The sequence below is a fragment of the Chiloscyllium plagiosum genome, unplaced genomic scaffold, assembly GCF_037043375.1.
Source record: "Chiloscyllium plagiosum isolate Xiang-an unplaced genomic scaffold, Cpla_swu_hap1 HiC_scaffold_22, whole genome shotgun sequence".
Taxonomy (NCBI): Eukaryota; Metazoa; Chordata; class Chondrichthyes; order Orectolobiformes; family Hemiscylliidae; genus Chiloscyllium; species Chiloscyllium plagiosum.
This window is the reverse complement of record NW_028270160.1, coordinates 40,612,667-40,635,733: the sequence shown is the minus strand read 5'-3', so window position 1 is coordinate 40,635,733 and position 23,067 is coordinate 40,612,667. Positions and strand designations below refer to the sequence as shown.

Sequence of the window (23,067 nt, the reverse complement as noted above, 5' to 3'; positions counted from 1 at the left end):
ATTGCTCAGAAAGCAGAGAGATGAATTTAGAAGTTTCTGTCTCCAAATATTTGCACTTGTGTCCTGGTAAAGTTAGCTGTTTTACCAAATTTTCACTTGGTTCCCTCTCTTAAGTGTTAGCAATGGTTCAAATGACCATGAGTGTGAAGTTGATTTTTTTTACTTTGTTACTAATTTTTAGAAATAAAACCTATTGCAATGTGGAGCTTATTTTTTACAATTTCTCCATCTTCAACAGAAGTTGTTCCGCATTAGACCAGGTGGCACGGTGGCTCAGTGGTTAGCACTGCAGCCTCACAGTACCAGGGTCCTAGGTTCAAATCCAGCCTCGGGTGACTGTCTGTGTGGTGTTTGCACGTTCTCCCTGCCTCTGTCCGGGTTGCCTCCGGATGCTCTGGTTTCCTCCCACAGTCATAAAGATATGCAGGTCAGCTGAATTGTCCATAGTATTAGGTGCATTAGTCAGAGGGAAATGGGTCTGGATAGGTTACTCTTTGGAGCATTGGGTTGGGCTGAAGGGCCTGTTTCCACACTGTAGGAAATCTAATCTTAAGACCTAAACATATAAGCTTATATTTCTCAAGCAAGGAGAACAAAATTGATTTGGAGATATTTATACAGATATGAACACAAGCTACTTGCCACAACAAATCTTTTCTCATACTAAGCCAGGAAGACCATCACATTGATTGCTGTGATTGTTTGAGTGAGATGGAAATTTTGAACAGGTGAGTGGAGGTTTTGATACAACTTTCAGAGGGGAAATATTGAAAACAAGGCTGGGTACGGAATAGGATGTCAGAAGTAGAGTATAACTGGGACAGAGTATGTGGTTCTGCAGGGCATGGAGATAGGTGGGAAAGGGTGGGACTGCTGGGGATATGTCAGTCCTGTTCCAGATAATATTTCTTTAATTTTTTTTTTACATTCAATCCAGAAATTGTTTTCAAAAGTTTCTATTCTCCTCTCTGATGTGCAAGCGTTCAACACATTACTTTCAACATCACTTTAAATTGCATCCTATTATACCTTCTAAATTTGTCATTAGATATTATTTTGATGCTTTTGGTCTGCATGGATTGAAAGAATGATTCAAATTATGAGATTGGAAGCTTTCTTATTGGAATCATTTTGGATGATGCTGTTATTTTTTTTATTCAATTATGATGAGGTCTTTGTGAATGAGTTGCAGGATAGTTGTATAAAACATATCATTTTCAATATAGCAGACAAACATGAAATGCATGCAAATATATATAAAAAAGGTTTTGTGAAATATTGCTAGAAAAAAAATTAATGGTATTAATCTCATCACATATTTGAATGTCCCTCATATTCTACTACAGTAGATTGTTTTGTAAAGGGAACATTAATGAGCTAATTATTCAAAGGCTTTTGATATTTAATTCACCTTTGATATAAAAAAACTAAAACAGTTTTAAAAGTTTTGAGTAGTCTTAAATATATTTAATTCATATCTTGATAGTAATTTTAAACTCTTGTAAAAAGAAGTTATAGCTAAACCTTCACCAAATTTTCAGCCCACAGCTGAAAGTGCAGTGGACTAGTATAAAGAGCATGAATGCTCCTCTTATTTTCATTTTCCAAGACAATCTGCACTGTTCAGAAACATTATGAAACATATGGATAACATGTATTTCCTTGAACAAAGAAATCATTGTGGACCTACCTACACCACATGGATTACTGTCATCAAAAAGCAGCTCAGCACAAGCTTCTTATGGGCAACTAGGAGGTGGGCAATACAGGCTGACCCAGCTAGTGACACCCACAACCTATGAGTAAATAAACATAAAAAAAAGTTCTTGCTTGAAGGTGTGATAGAGGAGGTTTGTAATTCTGAAATATTTGGATTAAACTAACTGAGCAAATCTACCCATTTTTTTCTTTTTCCCTTTCTAAATAAAGGTGTTACATTAGCAGGTTATCAATCTTCTGAGACTTTGCCAGAATCTAAAGATTCTGGAAGATTGGACTACCAATGTGTCCACTATCTCTTTAGCTACTTCTTTTAATATGCTAGGATGCATCCCATCAGGTCCATGGGACATATCATTCTTTAGCCCTATTAGTTCCCCTAGTACTTTTTCTACATTGATAATAATTGCATTTATTTCCTCTCCTCCATTTGTGGGACAATTAGAACCAGACAGCATACTTTCAGAGGGATTAACCATTTATGACAGAGTTGTGGAGGATGTTTTTCTTTCAGAGGATAGTAAATGTATAGAATTCTTTATGTTGCGGGCTGTTGAAGTTGGCTTGTTAAGTATATTTAAGATGGGGATAGATTTTTAATCAGTGAAGGAGTCAAAGGTTATGGGGAAAAGGCAGCAAAGTGGAGTTCAGGATTATCAGATTGGTCATGATCTCAATGAATGATGGAGCAGACTCGATGGACTGAATGGCCTACTTCTATTCCTACATTTTATGGTCTTTTGGAGGGAACCTATTTGTTGCCTCTGTTGGTGAAAGCCCAGTGGTATTAAAAGCCTCAGCATTTAAATGGCCGGTGTCACACCTACCTCTGGATTAAGGACCCTGCAGGAAGAAATCTCACCAATCAAAAACCAGTGGCTCTCTATTGCCATTAGCACTACCAGAAGGGAGAGCAGCTTCTGGCATTGCAACCACTAGTGGCCTAGGATCGATGTGGGATCACAAGAGAAAGATGAGTGAGGGCTGGATCTGGGTTGCAGGGTGTAGGAGCAGGAGAGCAGGGAAAGGAAAAAGGTCAGGAAGTTATCTCTGAGCAGAATCCAACTTCCTGAAGCTGTGTCCCTTAAATAAGCATGCAGCTGTGTCAGGGATCTCCCTACTCTTGCCACTTCCCTGAAGCCCAAAAGAGCATTTTTGGGCTTCTTGTGTGCCAACTCTGCCACCCACTGCTAGTTGAATACCAGTAGTGGTGATGGGATGATAACCTTAAGTGGGCATGATTTGCCCAATTGAGGCCCTAAATTAGTGTCTGGGCAGGATTCCACCTTCCTAACTTAGCACCCAATGCTTTTTTACTTTGTCTAAAATGGCATGTCTTTTTTTTTAACCAGTCTTCAAGATGTACCACAAAATATAATTATACAAGGAAAGTTGTTGACATCAGTAAAATAAGGTGTTCATTTCCTCCTTGATTACTATTTGCAAAAAAGAGAACACACTGATTTAGCATTAAATTCAATTGTATCAGATATAGGCAGTTGATCCAGCCAGTTCATGCTGACATTTATGCTCCACTTGAGCCCCCAATCTTTTCTCATTTAACCTTATCAGCATAATCCTTATTGCCTCCATTATATGTCTATCTGGCCTCCTGATTCACTTCAACCACTCCCTGTGAGGCATGCTCCTCTTTCTTGCCATTGTCTGGATCAAGAAGTTTATTTGAATTCTTTACTTGATTTTTATGCTCACAATCATATATGGATGCACATTAACTGTGCCTAAATCTTTCATAATTTGAAGACTTCTATTAGATTATTCCTAAGCCTCTCTTTCAAAGGAGCCAACCTGTTCATCCTTTCCTGATAGATATTTCCCAACACTTCTGGTACCATTCTTATAAATTACTTTTGCACAGTCTCCAGTTCCCCTATATCTTTCTGATAATATGATGTCAGAACTATCCTCCTGCTTGCGTGTTCTAACAAAGGTTCCGTTTATGTTTAACATAATTTCTTCACTTTCAATTTATTCCCTCCAGAAATAAATCCTGTGTCATTATTTGCTGATGGTTTCTTTCTACTCCCAGATCCCTTTAATCTTCTTTTGCATTTGCATTCTTATTTTCTATATGCTTCATCCCCAACTTTCTTGGTTCATTTATCTCTGTTGAAATTTATTTGCTGACATCATACCTATTTGCAATTGTTGATATTTTCTTGTAATTCATCGCAATCCTTCTCAGTATTGATCATTTCTCACTCCAGTCCCAGAATATCAACAATATTTGAGTAAAATAATGTCCTCTTCATTAATTAGAATGAAGTAAGGGATAGAATGGACATGTTTTTGCCAGCTTTATAGAGTCATAGAGTCTTCAAGATGTACAGCATGGAAACAGATCCTTCGGTCCAACCCGTCCAGGCTGACCAGATATCCCAACCCCATCTAGTCCCACCTGCCAGCACCCGGCCCATATCCCTCCAAACCCTTCCTATTCATATACCATCCAAATGCCTTTTAAATGTTGCAATTGTACCAGCCTCCACCACTTCCTCTGGCAGCTCATTCCATGCACGTGCCATCATTGTCCATTGACCCATTAGTCAGTGGCAAAGTGGCATGGTGGCTCAGTGGTTAGCACTGCTGCCACACAGCACCAGGGACCCAACCTTGCGCAATTGTCTGTGTGGAGTTTCTATGCTTTCCCTGTATCTGCATAGGTTTCCGCCGGGTGCTCCCATTTACTCCCACAGTCCTGGGGACTCCAGAACTAGAGGGCATAGGTTTAGTGTGAGAGGGTAAAGATATAAAAGAGGCCTAAGGGGCAACTTTTTCACGCAGAGGGTGGTATGTGCATGGAATGAGCTGCCATATGAATAGGAAGAGTTTGGAGGGATATGGGCCGGGAGCTGGCAGGTGGGACTAGATTTGGTTGGGATATCTGGTCGGCATGGACAGGTTGAACTGAAAGGTCTGTTTCTGTGCTGTACATCTCTATGACTCTGTGCTTGTTAGAGGGATTGGCCAGAAAATGTGTTGCTGGAAAAGTGCAGCAGGTCAGGCAGCATCCAAGGAACAGGAGAATCGACGTTTTGGGCATAAGCCCTTCTTCAGGAATCCTGAAGAAGGGCTTATGCCCGAAATGTCGATTCTCCTGTTCCTTGGATGCTGCCTGACCTGCTGCGCTTTTCCAGAAACACATTTTCAGCTCTGATCTCCAGCATCTGCAGCCCTCACTTTCTCCCAGAGGGATTGGCCATGCTAAATTGTCTCATAGTGTTCAGGGACATGCAGGCTGGGTGGACTAGCCATGGGAAATGCAGGGTAATGTGGATAGGTTGTGGGGGAAGTGTGGGGGGATCTGGATGGAATGTTCTTCATGGGCCACACTGTAGGGATTCTATGATTAGAGAATGTTTAGAGCACAGAAACTACAGGCAACATAAATCAACCAGAAAACCAAGAACATCAGATGGTAAAGATCTGAAAAAAAAACCCCTAGGAACTCAGCTGTTCTAGCAGCATTTGTTTTGAAGAAGGATCGCTGGACTCTAAACGTTAACTTTGTTTTTTTCCCACACCTGCAGAGTTTATCCAGTTTAACCTGCTGAGTTTATCGAGCTATTTCTGGTTTTGCTTAAATCAACACTAGCCAGGATGTAAAATTAGACGTTTACCTTGAAATACTTGTTTGAAATGCACACGAAAGATTAAAATGAATCCTAAACATTAATTAGCTGCAGAATCACACTTCGGTGAGGGGCTCTAGGTAATGTTCCCAATGTGCGTAATAACAGAGCATGGGCAAAATAAAAATCCCTATTGAGGTGTAACAACTTTCTTTCTCTCTGTTTCAAACGAGTATTCAAACTCTGAAGCAAATGCGTTGCAACCAATAGGAATTAGCCCACCGGCGAACAAACCCAGTGGATCTTGTAACCTGTACAATTCAGAATTTAGAGTGAACAGTTCGAAACTGGGCTGAGATTGCTCAGCAGGTAGTTGACACGCTGTGCGGGAGGAGAGGGAGGCTGCCTTCATTCCATGAAAGGAAATTAGGGTTTTGCTATGAGCTATATTTTTTTTTGCTGAAGATCTTGAATTGATGATTTACACAGCTCTTTAGTTAAGAAGAGCCCTGGATGTTGCTGGACACAAAGGTGTGGGAGTAAGAGACAAACGCCGGGTAGGAAGTCGGAAGGAAACTGTAAGGATGACGAGTGGATCACGAAGGTTCCTGTTGATTAGATTACTTAGTGTGGAAACAGGCCCTTCGGCCCAACAAGTCCATACCGACCCGCCGAAGCGCAACCCATCCAGACCCATTCCCCTAAATTTACCTCTTCACCTAACACTACGGGCAATTTAGCATGGCCAATTCACCTAACCTGCACATTTTTGGACTGTGGGAGGAAACCGGAGCACCCGGAGGAAACCCACGCAGACGTGGGGAGAATGTGTAAACTCCACACAGACAGAATTGAACCCGGGTCTCTCTGGCGCTGTGAGGCAGCAGTGCTAACCACTGTGCCACCGTGCCACCCACTGTACCACCGTGTTGGTGGGATATCTAAAAGGAAATGGAAATGGGCCACACATGATTGTCTGTTCAGGGTGTTTGGCATATTAGCGGGGTAATATCAGCCCCGTGTTGCAGACTGTTGTTGCTGTTTGTACGATCCCTTTGTTGACTTGCACTTGAACAGTTTTGGGCTGGTCGTGTTCAATGTGTGCAGGCTTTGACCAGACCATGTTCCCGTTGCCACTGAGACCTCCGAGATCCCAAATCTTCATCCCGGTTTGAGATTGTTCCCCCCGCCTCTCTATAAATGCAACGCTGCTGGATAAATAAAAGTCCCAGTCGTCTCCACGATGTAAATGGGATAATCACACATCCCTCCAATTGAGTTCGCTTGTGCAAAAACAAAATACTCGATTGCTTCCTCCCGCTTTCCCTTGCAAGCCGTGACAGCGGTGGTCAGTTTCAATGATTGACTGGATCGGCGGCCAATGGAGCTAAGGGATCCCCAGAGTGGCCGGCAGGGTAGCCAATGGTGGCGGCGGAGGGGCGGGATCTAGTGGATTCCCATCACGTCGCACTTTGTAAGCTGGTACAATGGGGTAAGCCGGGTGAGAGTAGGCTGGCAGTGTGTGTGTGTGTGTGTGAGGAGCAAGGCAATCACAGCAGCCCCCTGCCATTGTCTTTCGCTCTTGGATCTTCGCCGTAATTTGAAAGAAAAACGAAATTGAGCCATTTCCCAGCTTGATATTGTCAGGAAGGAGAGGACTTTTGTTTGGGGGGGAGTGGGTGGTGGGAGTGTGGATGAGGTGGAAACACAAACAGCAGCTGAACTCCTCGTTTGCCCGCGATGTACCAGTGCCGGTGGTGTGGGAATAAGCTAGCGGGCTGCTTCGAAAGCCACCATCCGTGTGCCCTGTTCTCCAGCTAGTAGTGTTCCACTCAGCGACCACCCCCCCCCCCCCCCCCTCCCGCCACCACCACCTCTCCCAACACCAACCCCCTTCCCAACACCTTTCAGAGACTCCTCAACCTTTACACAGGCTGCAGACTGGGAAGCCGCACGTTATGGCCGTGAGATTGAAGTGACAGCAGGGAGATGCTCGCGTCCACAGCCCTCCTCGTGTCGAACCAACTAAGGAATGCCAGCGGCTCGCCTCCTTAAAGGTCTCAGAGGTGAGAGAGGATGGGAGCGAACAGTTCTTCAAAGCGGCCGGTTTTTGATGAGAAGGAGGGCGGTAAGCACCGAACCGTTTCTGCTTTTTTTTCTGTCGTACCGGGGGCAGGTTAATCTCCATTTATGTCTACCTGTAATGAGCTGATTCTAGTCAATGCAATAAAACCAATGTAAATAACTTTTTATGGGGGGGTGGTGGTGGTGCTCATGATTAAGGGGAGGTTTTTCATATCTATTTAGAAAGTTTTTTTTCGCTTCTCAGTGGTCAGTTCAATTTCCACTTATTTAGAACAACAAACAGAATAAATGGAAACAACAAATGAACTGTCACGGACAATGTTGTGTCAAATTTTGCGTATTCATCACTGAAACCCCAAGAAGAATCCAAATACAGCATCACAAGAAATACATTAGTCACGGGTTCAATCTCTCTCTCTCTCTTATATATGTTATTCAATTTTGAACCAGATACAGATCCGGAGCTCTGATCCTGTATTACCTTAAGCACACTTACTGCGCTCTGAACGACATGATTACATTGATGCCTAATTGGATTTGTCAGTAATATGGATAATACCATAATGGGTGCTTCTTTAATGTTGCAGCATATTTTATGCCAGATCCTTCTTGATGTAGTGGATGCTAATCTGCACACAAAGCTGTTAGCGAAGGAAAAAAAAACCACAATACTATCATTGCAATGTGTAATTTCACGATGTATGCATTTTAGAGAGACTAAAAACTTTTTAATCCCTGCTTGGCTTTCGTCTATGAAAAAATAATGAACTTTCAACATGTTTCAGCATAGCGCCTGAGACATGTTTGAAAACAATGTTTGTGAAGCAGTAACATTTTCTGGAAAGGTGACTTGCACGTGCACTAGAGACAAATGCCTCGTCAGAACTCATTAAAGTTTGCCTGATAAAACGTTCGACTGGGTAACAGCGATAAAGCTGGATTCCAACGTAATCACACTGTGTGGTTTATCGCTATTTTCTGAAGACATATCTTTGCTTTGTGGTCGTAAAAGTTGCACTATATTGTCAATTTCCTCAAGTAATCTCACTTTCCTACAAATCTGCCATCACTTCTATCTGGAAGAAAAGTAACTGATGCGTATCCTTGAAACCTATCTTGTCATCTTTCCTTTTTAAATCCTTGAACCTACTGCCTCCGAAAATCGTGTGGATTTTTTTTTCAGAAGTCCATGTCTGAATCCTTCCAATCAGTTCCAAAGTGGCTTTTATCAAAATCACAAATAATATCCTATATTACAGTGTCATAAGAAAACTATTCCCTCTTGTCCTATCTGAGTCCTGGAGGGGCTTCCTTTATCATCCAGCCACATAGCCATATGGGACTGCATGCAGCAACTCTGTTCACAGCAGTGAGAGAAGCTGATAGAGGAACAAATATTGGACAGAACATGGGATGAATTCCCATATTCTCCCTAAAAGTCATAGCATGGTTATAGCACAGAAGGAGGCTATTTGGTCCTTTCTGTCTGTACCATCTCTCAGCAAGAACAATTCAGCTCGACCTAATCCCTCACACTTTTTTTCTCCATTGTCTTGCAATTCTGTTCTGTTCAGATGATTGTATAATGCTCTCTCAAAAGCCAAGCTTGAATCTGCCTCTACCATACTCTTGGCAGTATGTTGCAATACCACTATCTGCATTAAAAAAAACCTCATGTTGCCATTGCTTCTTTTGTCAATCACCTTAAATACATGGCCTCTTGTTCTCACACCTTCTGTCAATGGCAACAGTCACCAACCTGTTCAAAACATCTCTATAAACCCCCCTCATCTTCTGTTCTGTCTCTATCTAAGTCCCTCATGCATTAAATCAATCTCATTAATCTTTTCTGTACCCTCTGTGATGCCTTCACATCCGTAAAACTGATCTCATCTAAAAAAAGACATTTAGGGGTGGCACGGTGGCTCAGTGGTTAGCATTGCTACCTCACAGCACCAGGCACCTGGGTTCAATTTTCACCTGTCTGTCTGGAGTTTGCACATTCTCCCTGTGTCTGTGTGGATTTCCTCTGGGTGCTCCGGGTGCTCCGGTTTCCTCCCACAATACAAAGATGTGCAGGTCAGGTGCATTGGCCATGCTAAATTCCCCACAGTGTTAGGTGCGTTAGTCAGGGGTAAATATAGGGTAGGGGAATGGGTCTGGGTGGGTATCTCTTCGGAGGGGCGGTGTGGACTTGTTGGGCCAAAGGGCCTGTTTCCATACTGTAGAGAATCTAATCTCCAACAGTGCAGCATTTCTTTACTATTGTAACGATGAGTGATAATCCCTTTCCTAGCTACTAATTCTATTCCTCCTCTTGGTGACTGTCTGCAGCTGAACCAGACTCTTCAAAAACTTAATATCATATTTGATCCCAAACTGAATTCATGAACATACATCAATGCCCATGCTAAGGCTTTCTATTCCACCTTTGTAACATCCTTCAATGCTGTCCCTGCCTTAGTTGCTTTGCTGATGAAAACTTTAATAGCCTTTATTATCTTTAGATGTCACTAGGCACCCCGATCAGTGTCCCTTATCCTGCCCTCTGTAAACTTGAGATCAGCTAAAACTCTGCAAATGTGACTAACATAATCAGTACTAACAGTATAAGTTGCTTATCAATGATTGGGTTGGGTTTTTGCATTTTAAGGGAAGTTTGCTTTATTGAAAGAATGGTCCACAATTATGTTTTTTACAAGATTGAAAATGGCTAACAAAATAATCATTTAAAAAGCAGTCACCTAGAGCCAGTAGCACCTTGTGGAGATGTGAATTATCCATTTGGGGAACAATGCAAAATTAGCAAAACCAGTAATTTCAATCCCTGTAGGGACCAGTAACCTTTAAATAAAAGAAATCCCCACGTGCTGATGGAAAGAAAACTACTGGACAAACATTTATGTCTCACTGTCACAAATTTTAATGGTCACAATATTGATCAAACACTAATTAAAAGATGAAGGACATTTAAAATGGAAAGATTTCACTTTAAGCACTTAATACAACAAAAAAAAGCTTTGCAGAGAGTCTGGAAGGTTTTGAAAGCCAACTAAAGATGAATTAGGAAATAGTAAAAGGTGAAAATAAACAAGAAGGTCAAATTAGCAAGTAGTATGTAAATAGATAGTAAGTGCTCGTTTAACTATAGAAAAAGGTGGAGAGAGGCCGAATTTAACATAGCACTTTCGAGAATGAGACTGCAGAAATAATAAGGGGGAAGCAGGGAATTGTTAAAATTCCATTGATGCTAAAGAGTACCGGGGAGGAATTGAGTACCATCATCATCACAAGAGAAGTAGAATTAGGCAAACCAATGGGTATAAAGGAGATAAGTTCCTTGGCCCTGATGGCTTGCATCCTAGGATCCTACAGAGATAGGAATGCATTGGTAGTAATTTTCCAAAAATCCTTGAATTCTGGAGAATTACCTGCAGATTGAAAAACTATTAATGTGACAACATTTCTCAAAAAGAGAGGAAGGCAAAAAGCAATTAAGTACAGGTTGATTAGCCTAACGTATAATGTTGATAAGTATTGGAATCAATTACTAAGGAAGTAATAGCAAAACATTTGGAAAATCAAAATTTAATCAGGCAAGTCAGCATGGTTTAATGAAAGGGAAATTGTGTCTGACTAATTTGAGTTTTTTGAGGAAGTTATCAATCAGAGTGGGATAGCCAGAAACCAGTTGATATATTATATTTTAACTTCCAGAAGGCATTTGACAAGGTACCTCACGAAAGATTAAGTCATAAGAACTCAGTGTTGGAGGTAGCATATTGGCATGGGTAGAGAATTGGCTAATGGCCTGGAAACAGTGAGTGGGGATAAAGGGTTCTTTTTCAGATTGGTGAACCAGAATCAGTGGAGTTCCACAGGGATTAATGCTGGGACTGCATCTGTTTACAAAATATGTTAATCACTTGGAGGAAGGAAATGTATATACTCCAGCTAAATTTGCACACGACTCAAACTTGGTGATAAGACAGGTGCGAGATGGATACAAACTATTTACGGAGAGATACTAACTGGTTAAGTTACAGTTGTTCATTTTGGAAGGGAGAACAAAACAACAAAATAATATGTAAATGGAGAAAAACTGTAGAAAGCTGCAAAATAAAGGTACTTGGGCTTGTTATGCACAAAACACAGAAAGCTGACACACAGATGTAGCAGGTAATTAGGAAGGCTAATGGAATATTGGCCCTTATTTCAAGGAGTATCAAAGTAATGATGTCTTACTGAAACTGTACAAAGTGCTGGTGAGACTTTATCAGGAGCACTGTGAGCAGTTTTGGTACGCTTATTTAAGGAAAGATATCTTTGCATTGGAAGTACTTCAGAGATGCTTTGCTAGGATGATCCCCGGGGTAGAGGGATTGTCTTATGAGCAAAGGCTAAACAGGTTGGGACTCTACTCATTGAAGTTGAAGAATTAAGGTGAACTGATTGAACATATAGGCTTCTTAAGGGGCTTGACAATATGAATTCTGGGAGACTGTTACCCGTTGTGGGGCAGTCTAGTACCAGAAAGCGCACCAACAAGTATCAGAAAACCTACTCAAGGAAAGGTGACACTACATTGGAGGAGGTTCAGAAAAAGTTCATGAGGATGATCCCTGGTGTTTTTGGATTTGTTGTAAGTTTCTGGATGACACAAAAATAAATGGGAAGGCAAGTAGTGAAGATGACGTAGAGTCTAGAGAGGTACATAGACAGGATAGGTTAGTGGGCAGAAGCTTGATGGATGGAATATAATGTGGGAAAATGTGAATATATGCATTTTGGCAAGAAGAATGGAAGAGCTGAATAATATTTTTATGGGGAGCCACTGCAAAAAGTCACTTGGGAGTTCTTATGCAAGAATCAGAAGGTTGCATCCAAGTTTAGTGGTAACCAGGGAAGGCAACTGGACTGTTGACCTTTATTTCAAAAGGAATGGAATGTAAAAACAGGGAAATCTTGCTAAAACAGTAGAATGTCACAACTGTTAAACCATAACTGTTATACTTTGAATAGTTGTGGTCCCACTACCTAAGAAAGACAGCCCGGCACTGGAGCAATTCAGAGAAGATTCACAAAGTTTATTCTGGGATTGGAGGCATTGTCTGAGAAGGAGAGGTTACGTCAGTTAATAAGACCAGAGGACAGAAGAAATAGCAACAGACTAGGCCATCTGGCTCCTTGATGACATCCCTTTTGTCCACTTTTCTGCATTATCCCTGTTGCCCTTTATTCCCCTATTGGTCAAAAATCTATTTATCTTAGCCCTAAATACACACAAGGAACTTTCCCCCACAGCTCTCTATGGCAAGGAGTTCCAAAGACTCTCAACCTTAAGAGAAGAAATTTCTGTATTTCAATCAGATCACCTCTCATTCTTCTAAACTCCAGTAAGTAGAGTTCTAACCTGTTTAGCCTTTGCTTGTAAGACAATCCTTGCACTGGTGATCATCCTAATCTGAACTGCCTCCAATGAAATGCTAACTTTCCTTAAATGGGTTGGGTGATACTTGTTTAGAAAAATGAGAGGAACCCGTATTGAAAGGTATAAGACTCTTAGATGGCTTGAAAGAAAAGATACAGAGAGGTTGTTTCTCCTTGTGGGAAAGAATTGGGACAGGAGAGCATATTCTCAGTGTAAGGGGTCACCCATTTAAGAAAGATGTGAAGAAGTATTTCCTCTCTAAGGGTTGTTAATCTGTGGAGTTCTCTACTGCAAATGGCTATTTAGGCTTCATCGTTAAGTTTTTATTTAAGGCAGAGATAGACTTTTAATCAATAAAGGAATCGAGGGTTATGGTGCAAAGGTAGAAAAATGGAGTTGAGGACTATCAAGTCTTCAAAATTATCTCATTGAATGGCAGAGTAGACTCAGTGGGCTGTCAAAGCTATTTCTGCTCCTATGTTTTATAGTCCTATATTTTCAAGTGCTTGTGTTACTTCCTGCAGAAATGTGGCACTGTGTGCAATCTCACAGTCTTTCCAACTCAGCCTGGGTAATGTCGGATTTCTCACTTCACACTGAATCGTTTCAGTCTCTGAGTTAGATTCTTCAGCAGCAGTGTTCCATCTGAAGTCGCCACACATGCTTCATACTGATAAAGTGCAAAACGATAAATACCTCATGGAGTGGTGGGCCTTGATTTCCAATGTTCTTCCCAAGAGAGCTGTAGCGAATGCTTGAAGGACTTGGTATGGGTATTGAATGTAGACAATGTAACACAATATGCGGAATAACGGCATCATGGCAAAGGGACAAAGAACAGTTACCTGGGTTCTCACGATATAAAAACACAGCTAAAGCCATCTAAAAATAAATTCGGCATCCCTGAGTGGTTTACAGATTTTAGCTGAAGTTAATCTTTGGCAAAGGAGTTAAAGGTGGAATTTCCTGCAAAAACTACGAAGGAAGTATAATTAGCATGCTCGCACATCATTTGGGATTCATGGAAATATAAGAGACACCAGGTATTCCATGTAATGAGTTACCAGAGTTAGTAATGATTCTGTTCTGGTTAAAGCAGTTTGAACATTAAAAAGAAATGAAGCAGTTAGAATTTGAATTGCAAAGAATCGGAAATGGAGTTTGAATTGAAAGGATGGAAAGCAAATTAGGAGTTAACAGTTTAAACTTGAACTTCAGAAAGAGGAAAAAGAAAATAGCGAAAACACCTAAAAGCCTGAATTTAGAGGTCAAGGAGTGAGAAAAGGCTAATGAGGGAGATTAAAAACAAAGAATTTTAGCTGAAAACATTGGAATTTTTAATTAAATGACGTCAGTCCAGAGGAAGTCCTAATGAGGAATAGTCTAGCTGTAACCTGAGGCCCAGTAAGGAAATGTTTGAACTTGTACAGGCCCTAATGACATTTGAGAAATCCTTCTTTTGTTCAAATGAAGTAGCCAAAGAAAAGCTGGCCAGTGTTGGTACAGAGCAGGTTGGCGAGTGGAGCCCGTGAGATATATGCATCATTGTCAGAAGAGTTTTTGATGGATTCTGGGGCAGTAAAAAGACTATTCTGGGTGTCATCAGTTAGTTTCTGAAGCATATGGACAATCTTTTCAAAACATAAGGAAACAGCCTGGCCAGAGCTAGACTGAATTTGAAAAAGTGAAGAAGCGTAATTTTGGACATCATTGGGAATATATATATATGTATGTGTGAAACTCTGAAAAGTTATTCTCTCGAAGAATTCAAAAATGTGAAAAACTAAAATATGAACATCTCTAGTAATTAGAACCCGGAAGGTTGCACCAGCTAGAGGGGCAGCAGAGATGGCTGATGATTTTGAACTGATCCAATAAATTAAGCATTTTTCCTGTCTTCAATATGAATCCGAGAAAGTGGGAGACCAAAGGTAAGGAAAATAACTAGAATTTTAAAAATGGACAACTGGAAATGCCCTAGGTATTCTCTCTCAAGTAAGAATTGAGTGCCAAAGTGTTTCCATTGTAACAAAGTGAGACACCTTTATTCAGATTGCTGGAAGTTGTATGGGGAGCTCATGGGGCTTACTGGAGTTGTAATGATGAATCCGGAAGAGGAGCTCAGAAAGAAAATACCACTGAGCAAATTGTGGCTTTAAAGACACAATTAGGAGACCGTTCATAAATATTGCGGTGAGTGTAGAAAAGGTGGATAAGGTACATGAGAATATAAAGAATTTCCATCAAAAGGAAATGTCACCTCCTTTTCATTAAATACTGTGATTAAGCACACAACTGTATTAAGTTACACAGGAACTATGCAAACTTTTTTGCTGGAGAAAGACAAATGTCCCCCAGAGACTCCATTGCAAGCCAAAGTTTTAATAAATAAAGTAAGTGGAGAAAGTATACCAGTTACTTTGCATAAAGTGCAATAAGAATGTGACTTAATGTCTGGAACAGTCACAATTGGAATTGTTCAGACTTTACTTGTAGAGAGGTTTAACTTACTCCTGCGAATAAATAAGCTGGAACAAAGCTTCTGCGTAAACACAGACAGTCTGAGTGAATTCAAAAAGACAAAATAGTGACAAGAACAAGTCCCATATGTTTTTCCATAATACATAGTGGCTAGGGCAACGGCTAAGCAAAGTCCATCACCAGAGTTCAAAGTGATACCACAAGCAGATGTTAGAGGAGTTGAGCCATTTTTTCAAAAATAAGGAAATTCAAAAGAAGTGTTGAGTAAGTCTTCTTGAGTTGAAACACAACAAGAAGATCTATGCTTAAGCAAGTCAGTACAATCAGTGATCACTGAAGCTGTAGTGGAAGCTGAAGTTGTTCTAGATTGTTATGTTATAATGGGAATTCTGGTGATGAAGAGAAGATATCCACACAGATGTGCAGATGAAAAATGAACAACTGTTCATCACATTGTGGTGCCGCCCAGATATCGTAAAAAGATATTATGGGTAGCATATGAAATTCCAATGGCAAGCCATGGGAATATACAAAACTCAAGCATTGATAAGCAGGCATTAATAATGGCTAGATCTTCATAGGGGTGTAGTGCACTTCTCTAAAATATACTGTATGTATCATGTGGGAAAACCTCAACATAAGATCAAACTGGCACCATTAGTACCCTTATCAGTTTTTGAAAACTTATTCAGCAGTGTGATAAAAGCACAATACTGTGGATGCTGGAACTTTGAAACAAACACAAAAATGTAGACAGACTCAGCAGGTCTGGTATTAGAGAGCGAGAGCTCACGTTTTGAATCTGGTATTACTTTTCTTCAGAACAATTCTGAAAAAGGGTCGTACTGGACTCAAAGTTACCTCTGTTTCGCACTCCACAAATTTGCTGAGTTTTTTCAGCATTCTATGCTTGATTCAGTAGTGTTCATAGACTGTTTATGACCATTGGTGAAAATCAAAATGGAATACCACTATATCCGTACAATTATGAATGCGACAAGTTGATTTTTAGAATTTTATTTTCCTTAGGACAATTACTGATGAAGCAGTAATGTGAAAACTCAAGTAACTCAATTTTTTTACTTGTAATGAGTTACCAGTCAAAATACAGACAGACCAAGGTTTCAACATTGTCTTGAATTTCTCAAGACATAATAAGCAATTTGGGATAAAGTAATTGAGGTCCACAACACATGGAACCTTAGAGGGATGCCAAAAGATTCTTAAGCATGTTGTTGTGAACATTCTCAAGATGCAATAATGGTTTGGATTTCCTCTTATTTTTTACCAGAGATTCCCCAAATAAAATGCAAAAATGATTCCCCAAAATAGGTTTAGTCTATTTGAATCAATCTTTGGCCATGAGATAAGAGGTACATTAAAATTGGTCATGGAAACATTTTTAAGACCAAAACATCAATCCTCAATGTTAGACGATGTGTCCATGTTACAAGAAAGACTCACAGAAGCATGCAATACAACGCAGGGACATTGAAATCTTCACAGGCAAGGATTGGGCATTCACACATGCTGAAAGCAAATGATTTTCAAACAGGGGATAAAGTGCAAGTATATTTTACCTTTACAGGACAAATTTCAAAAAACAAAGTTCAAACATTCTTACAAGGTAATTTAAGAGGACAATTAATGTAAATTATTTGATAAATACTCCAGATCGCAGGAAAAAGAATTGGTTAAAACACATAAATATGTTAAAACAATGCCAATTTTGAGAAGAAGATAAAAAGGAGCAAGTATGTCAGATGGTGAGAATTGTCAGGAATGACAGAGACAGTAAGAGTGAGGTCAGAGGAGATTGAACTCCCACGATCGGGTTTGCCAGTGCTGAAATAGTGGAACATTTAGACATCATATTTCACATTTTGAGGAGGACAATAGAAAGGTCTACTATGATTGCTTATGAAATTCAAAGAAATCTGTAGAACTACTTTGGGATTTGTCAAACTTTGTCAAACATGATATAGATTTGGGGAATCAGCAGAAATAACACGCTTATCCTATAAGCCCAGATATACAAGTTGAAGTGAGGATAGCGATTCAGTTCGTCAGAAAATAACTTGATTGAACCTAGCCAAAGCAGTTGGAGTTCACCCATACTGTTTCTTCCTAAATCTGATATGTCATAGATTCATTGCCATGGAGTCATACAGCATGCAAACAAACATAATCCCAACTAAACTAATCCCACCTGCATGCACCTGGCCTATATCCCTCCAAACCTTTCCCATTCATGTACATATTTAAGTGTCTTTTAAATGTTGTAACTGTGCACTCATCCATCACTTCCCCCGGAAGTTCATTTCACACACATGAACCACCCTCTTTGAAAACATTTACCCTTTGTGTCTTTTTTTAAAGTCTCTCTCCTCTCACCTTATAAATATGCCCCATTCTTGAAAAGCCCTATCCGAGGGAAAATACATCTACCTTTAACCCCTCATTATTTTATAAACCTATATTACGTTACCTCTCAATTTCCTTCACTCCAGTAAAAATGAGTCCTAGCCTGTCCAGCCTTTCATTATAACTTAAACCAAGTCAATTAAATGCTGCATGAATCACATTAAAAGAAAGACAGTAACAAAAATAGATTCATATCTAATTCATTGTAAGACTTTGTTGATAGGATGGCAGTGCTTCATTCCTTACTTTGATTAATTTATTGAAGGTGCACTTACAAGTACAGTACTGTGGATATCAATAGGTATAAAGTGTTGTCAGCTTTTGGTAAATCAAAATGGATTGTTGCAATGTCAAGTCGTAATATTTATATTGAAAAATTCTACTGCCAAATGTTAAACACTTATAAATCCAAGTTGTGTATTTTGTAACTAGTTGTGTGATTTACTTTGATGTATTAATATATTGTAATAACTGCAAAGACAACATAGCATAATTTAACTTTATAATATAAAAATTGTTCATTTCACTGGAAAAGATAAAGTAATTTCTGACAAATTATTATGGGTGATGCTGATATTGTTTGAAGATAAGAAGTGGTAAGAAATTGTATAAACCTTGTGTAAAGAGTGAATGAGGATTAAAGAATGTAACTTTTAATGTTTTATTGCATGTGTGTCATGTTACATGGTAATGAACCACATTTTGAAAATGATTTTCATCTGCCTAGGATGGAAGCATATTTGGGCAGGTATAGAAACATAGAAACATATATTTATGGATTGTGATCACTGGGAGATGGATATTTCGACTTTGCTGGGTTTGCAAATGATTTGCCATGTAATTGCTTGGAACTGGGATGCATGTTTGCTATAGTATAAAGAATAATATTGTCCACTTGCTATTTACAATAAAACAAATTAGAAAAAAAGTGTCCAGCAAAGTTAGAGAGAAGTAAGGGTGAAGTTTTATTGCTTTACTTGTTGAACAAAAAGACCTCAAGACCACTCATAGATCTACACTCATCTAGCAACAGGGTCTGGACTGGGGCAATGGGTGTTTTTCAGTACTTACCTAGAATCAGATTCCTGATGAAGGGCTCCTGCCCAAAACATCGATTTTCCTGCTCCTCAGATGCTGCCTGACCTGCTGTGCTTTTCCAGCACCACTCTAATCTTGACTCTGATCTCCAGCATCTGCAGTCCTCACTTTCACCTAGAACCTGTGGGCAATTGCTGAAGAACTTTGTGAAATTCAGCACTGTCAATCTCAGTTGGTAAGAGTGAAAATTTGGAACAAAAGGAGCACTCATGTCTTTCAGTGAAGTAGTTTGGAAAAACTTGATAAAGTTTCAAAATATCAGGATTTCTAACATTGCCTCAGCAGAATCTTAAATCTGGGTTTGAAGATTTCCCACCATTCTGCACCAACAGCAATGTGAACTTATTGATAAGAAACTGAAGGGACTGTGAGAGAAAAAAAGACCTGATTGTATCCTTTACGATTGATATCTTGATCCATTGTGTTTTCCCTAACATTTGCACTCATAATTGCAGTGTGTGTTTATGTGAGAGATGTTCTGTCTGTGCATGAATATGTGTTTGCAATTAAAGGGGATATTGTTCAATTTGCATTATAGCTTAGTTGATAACTAATTTGCCATTTATTTGAAGAATAAGTTTGCTTGTACTTAAAATTTCAGTACTTACTGAGAACCTGTGGGTAGTTGCTGAACATTTTATTGTTGGAAAACAGGTTAGAACCCAACACACTGCAATTTACTTTCTATTCACTTTTTGCTTCAACTTTTATCCCCAAAACAATCTCAGGTTACATAGCATTTCTCGAAACCTAATGATGAACCAAGAAACCAATTACTTCCTTTCAAAGTTATCCACAGTTTTAGTTTTGGCTTCAAGGAGGCATTGCGCAAAAAGAAAATAATGCTTTTCTCAAATCATAAATTAGATCCACGTAAAATATCATTTATTTATTTTTAAGTTTGGAAGTTTTAACAATGAAGACCTTTACATTGAGTGTATGCTTATACCTTTCTTGTTTTGGGATCAGATCATATGCATTTCTGGAAACTGAGCATAAACCCACATATGTCTGCTTTTTGATCTACAAGGGCAGAATTAAATTTATTTCAGGAACGTATAACATACGCAGGTGTTCAACTTATTATGCTATGTAATTCTGTTGCCTGAATTGAATCTCAAATGAGTTAACCAATTTTTTGACTGTATCCCTTGGAAACCTTACACACCTAAATTCTGTCAACTACAGTCCTGAAATTCCAATTGAAATTCAACATTCACAACCATTAAGAAGTTGGAGAATTCCAATTTTTCACTACCCTATCTGTGAAAGTATTTTCTTGATTTCACACCAAAATGGCTGAGGTCCAGTTTAAGTCTATGCTTCCTTCTTCACAAATCCTCCTTCAGAGGAAATGGATTCTCTGAGCCAGACTTTCAATTGCCAGTGCAGACAAGGTCAGGTATGGGCATGCGTTATAAATTTCTACATTCAGATGGTACATCAGTCTTTTTGTTCCTCCAGGACAGATTAAAGAGGCACAGAATTGAATTTTCAATGCTAATAACGGGATTGAGTGAACAGTCAGGGCAGTTTATTGTATAACTGTAAGGGAGCCATTGTTTAAAAAATCTAAAAAACTGTGGATACAAGAAATCAGAAACAAAAACAGAAATTGCAGGAGAATCTCAGCAGGTCTGGCAGCATCCGTGGAGAGAAAGCAGAGTTAATGTTTTGGGTTCAGTGACCTTTCTATAGAGCGGTGATGTTCAATGCCAGACCTGCTGAGACTCTCCTGCAATTTCTGTTTTTGTGCCATTATGTATGGTGGCTATTCATCAAAGCTCATGTATATCTATAAAAGAGTCAAATTGAACTGTCCATGCAATGGCACAAAATTACCACTGCTTAAGCAGAGTGGGTTAAGTACCTGAGTGTGTGTTTGGAACAGTTTGGTGAATTGTGAGACTGCTATCCCTCAGCTCTCCTGCCTGCTGCATTCTATCAGTTACCAGAAAGCCCAGTAATGGCTGTTGTTTTCTTCCTAAAATCACACTTTTTTATGGGGTAACCACCCTCAAGCTGCTCCTCTTGCTAGTTAGTTGGGTGCTGAACTCTCCCCTGAATTAATTAGCAACTTCATTTTTTAAAAATCGCATTACCTCACTGGCACTTATATTGCATGGAGCTTGGACCCAGAAATGATCTGACTGTTAACACTCTGACCCTCAGTGTCTATTCCCTGCATAATTTTCTTACATATCAATTAAAACAACCTTATAACTGTCTAAACTGAAGAGACTAATGCCATGATTATGTAACATCTCCCCATAATTTAATTGTTTTCACTCCTGTGTCACTTGTAAATTTGTGCTGCTCCTGCAAAGCTGCTGTATTCTTCCCGTGGTAGCTAAAACTGAACTTCATATGTGAGATAGAGTCTGACCAAACTCGACACAACTGAAGCATAACTTGCTTTTTTTAAATTTACGCTCCTTTGAGATAAAAGTCAAAATTGTATTAATGTTTTTATTACTAGTTATGAGTTCATAACCAATTCCCAATGCTCCTCCACAGCGCCTAGTCATTCCACCATTAAGAAGGTCTATTGATTCTTCTACCATGTATCCGAAATGAATGTCTCACGCTTCCCAGAGTTACCTCATCTGTCACATTGTGTTCAACTCACTCAACCTGTCTATGTCCTTTAAAGCTTCCTCTTCCCATAAACATAATCTATTATGTCTCCTCATTGACTGCATCATCTGCAGACTTGTTTAAACGACTGTTTATTCCTCCATCTAAGTTGTTGATATGTCTAATTAAGATATAGAGGCCCCTGTGCTGTTTCCTGAAGAACATCATTTATTATATCATGATCAACATAATAAATTCCATTTATCCCCCTTGTTGAGCACTGATCTAGAACTAATTATCATCCATTCCAAGATTACGTCTAATTTCATATGCTTTTATTTTCTCTCATGGTCTATATATGGAACCCAAATAAATGTTTATGGAAGTCTATAAATGAACATCCAGTATGTACGTGACTGCTTCAAAAACCTTCAACTAGATTTGTGCACTGTATTATATGCTTCACAAATTTTGATGCACTCTGATCCCTTGCTGAGTCTCTTAAATAAAAATATTAAATGATACTGCAAACATTTTGTGCTTAGAGAGCAGTTAAACCATTTTCACTGCTTAACACTTTCATAAACTCATAGACATTTACAATACAGAAGGCGCTCATTCTGTCCATCCTGTCCATACACAACAAACATCTGACAACACAGTCCCATTTTCCAGCTTTGGTCCATTGCCCTGGAGACTATGGCAATGCAAGTAAACATCTAAACACTGCTTATATGTTAAAAGAGTTTCTAACTCTGCCTTTCAGGCAGTGAGCCCCAGATTCTCACCAGATTCCTGACTGCAAAAGTTCTCCATAACTCTCCTTTAGGTCTTCTACCTCATATCTTAGATTATGTTCCCTGATTATTAACCCCTTTAGTAAAGATAATTAAATATGACAATATTTACATTTATAACTTGAAAGTGTAATAGGATGCCATTTATTTATTTATTTCCTCTTATTGCATTCAATACACCTATTGTTTAAACTGAATTTGACGTATATTGGATTGTGCCATGTGAGGACTGGAATCATTATCATTGGACTGCTGCTCCACTTTAACTTCCTTCCTTAGACACCACTCTGCATCTCTTGACAGGTTTTCTGAACCTGGTTTCTCTAGAAATGCAGAGTGCAGAGTCCCTTGGGGAGGGGACCATCAGGTTGCAATAAAGAGAAGACAAGACAATCCACATCCCCTTTTTACTGCATTAACTGCTGTGTGGTAAGTTTAACTGGCTCGGTGGCTGAGGTGGCATGGGCTGGGAAGGTTAGTTAGATCAAGGCTAGTCAGATTGGATTGCAGGATGGTTGGATCTTAGCATGGTCAGAAAAGATAGTTTGGGGGGGTTCAGGGAGCTTAGACGGCTGAATTGTGGGTAAGTTGGGCGGGTAAGAGGATTTTTTGATGGCATCTGTATGAATGATTGAGGAGTCATTTTTGATATTACCAAGAATTATACCTGGTTTATTCTGTTTCCATTTTTTGGGTAACTACGCAGATAAGTACTGCACAGCTGTCATGAAGCCATTGAGATATACAACGTGGAAACTGATGCTTCAGTTCAACTCATCCATACCGATCAGACATCCCAATCTCACCTAGTCCCAATTGCCAGCATTTTTCCCAGATCCCTCCAAACCCTTTCTATTCATAT

At 39.5% G+C, this 23,067-nt stretch overlaps 1 protein-coding gene across 5 annotated transcripts in view; it reads left to right on the top strand.

Moving 5' to 3' along the window:
• The first annotated feature begins 6,842 nt into the window (after positions 1–6,842).
• The window catches only part of stk32c (serine/threonine kinase 32C), a 339,732-nt gene continuing 323,507 nt past the window's right edge, over positions 6,843–23,067 (top strand). For 4 of the 5 annotated variants that reach the window (XM_043712561.2, XM_043712560.2, XM_043712562.2 and 1 more), the window contains exon 1: positions 6,843–7,440. In XM_043712561.2, coding sequence (XP_043568496.2) covers positions 7,389–7,440 — 52 coding nt within the window. In that variant the 5' untranslated portion in view covers positions 6,843–7,388. The remainder of the gene's footprint in view (positions 7,441–23,067) is intronic. The other variant, XM_087999200.1, reaches the window with a different exon arrangement.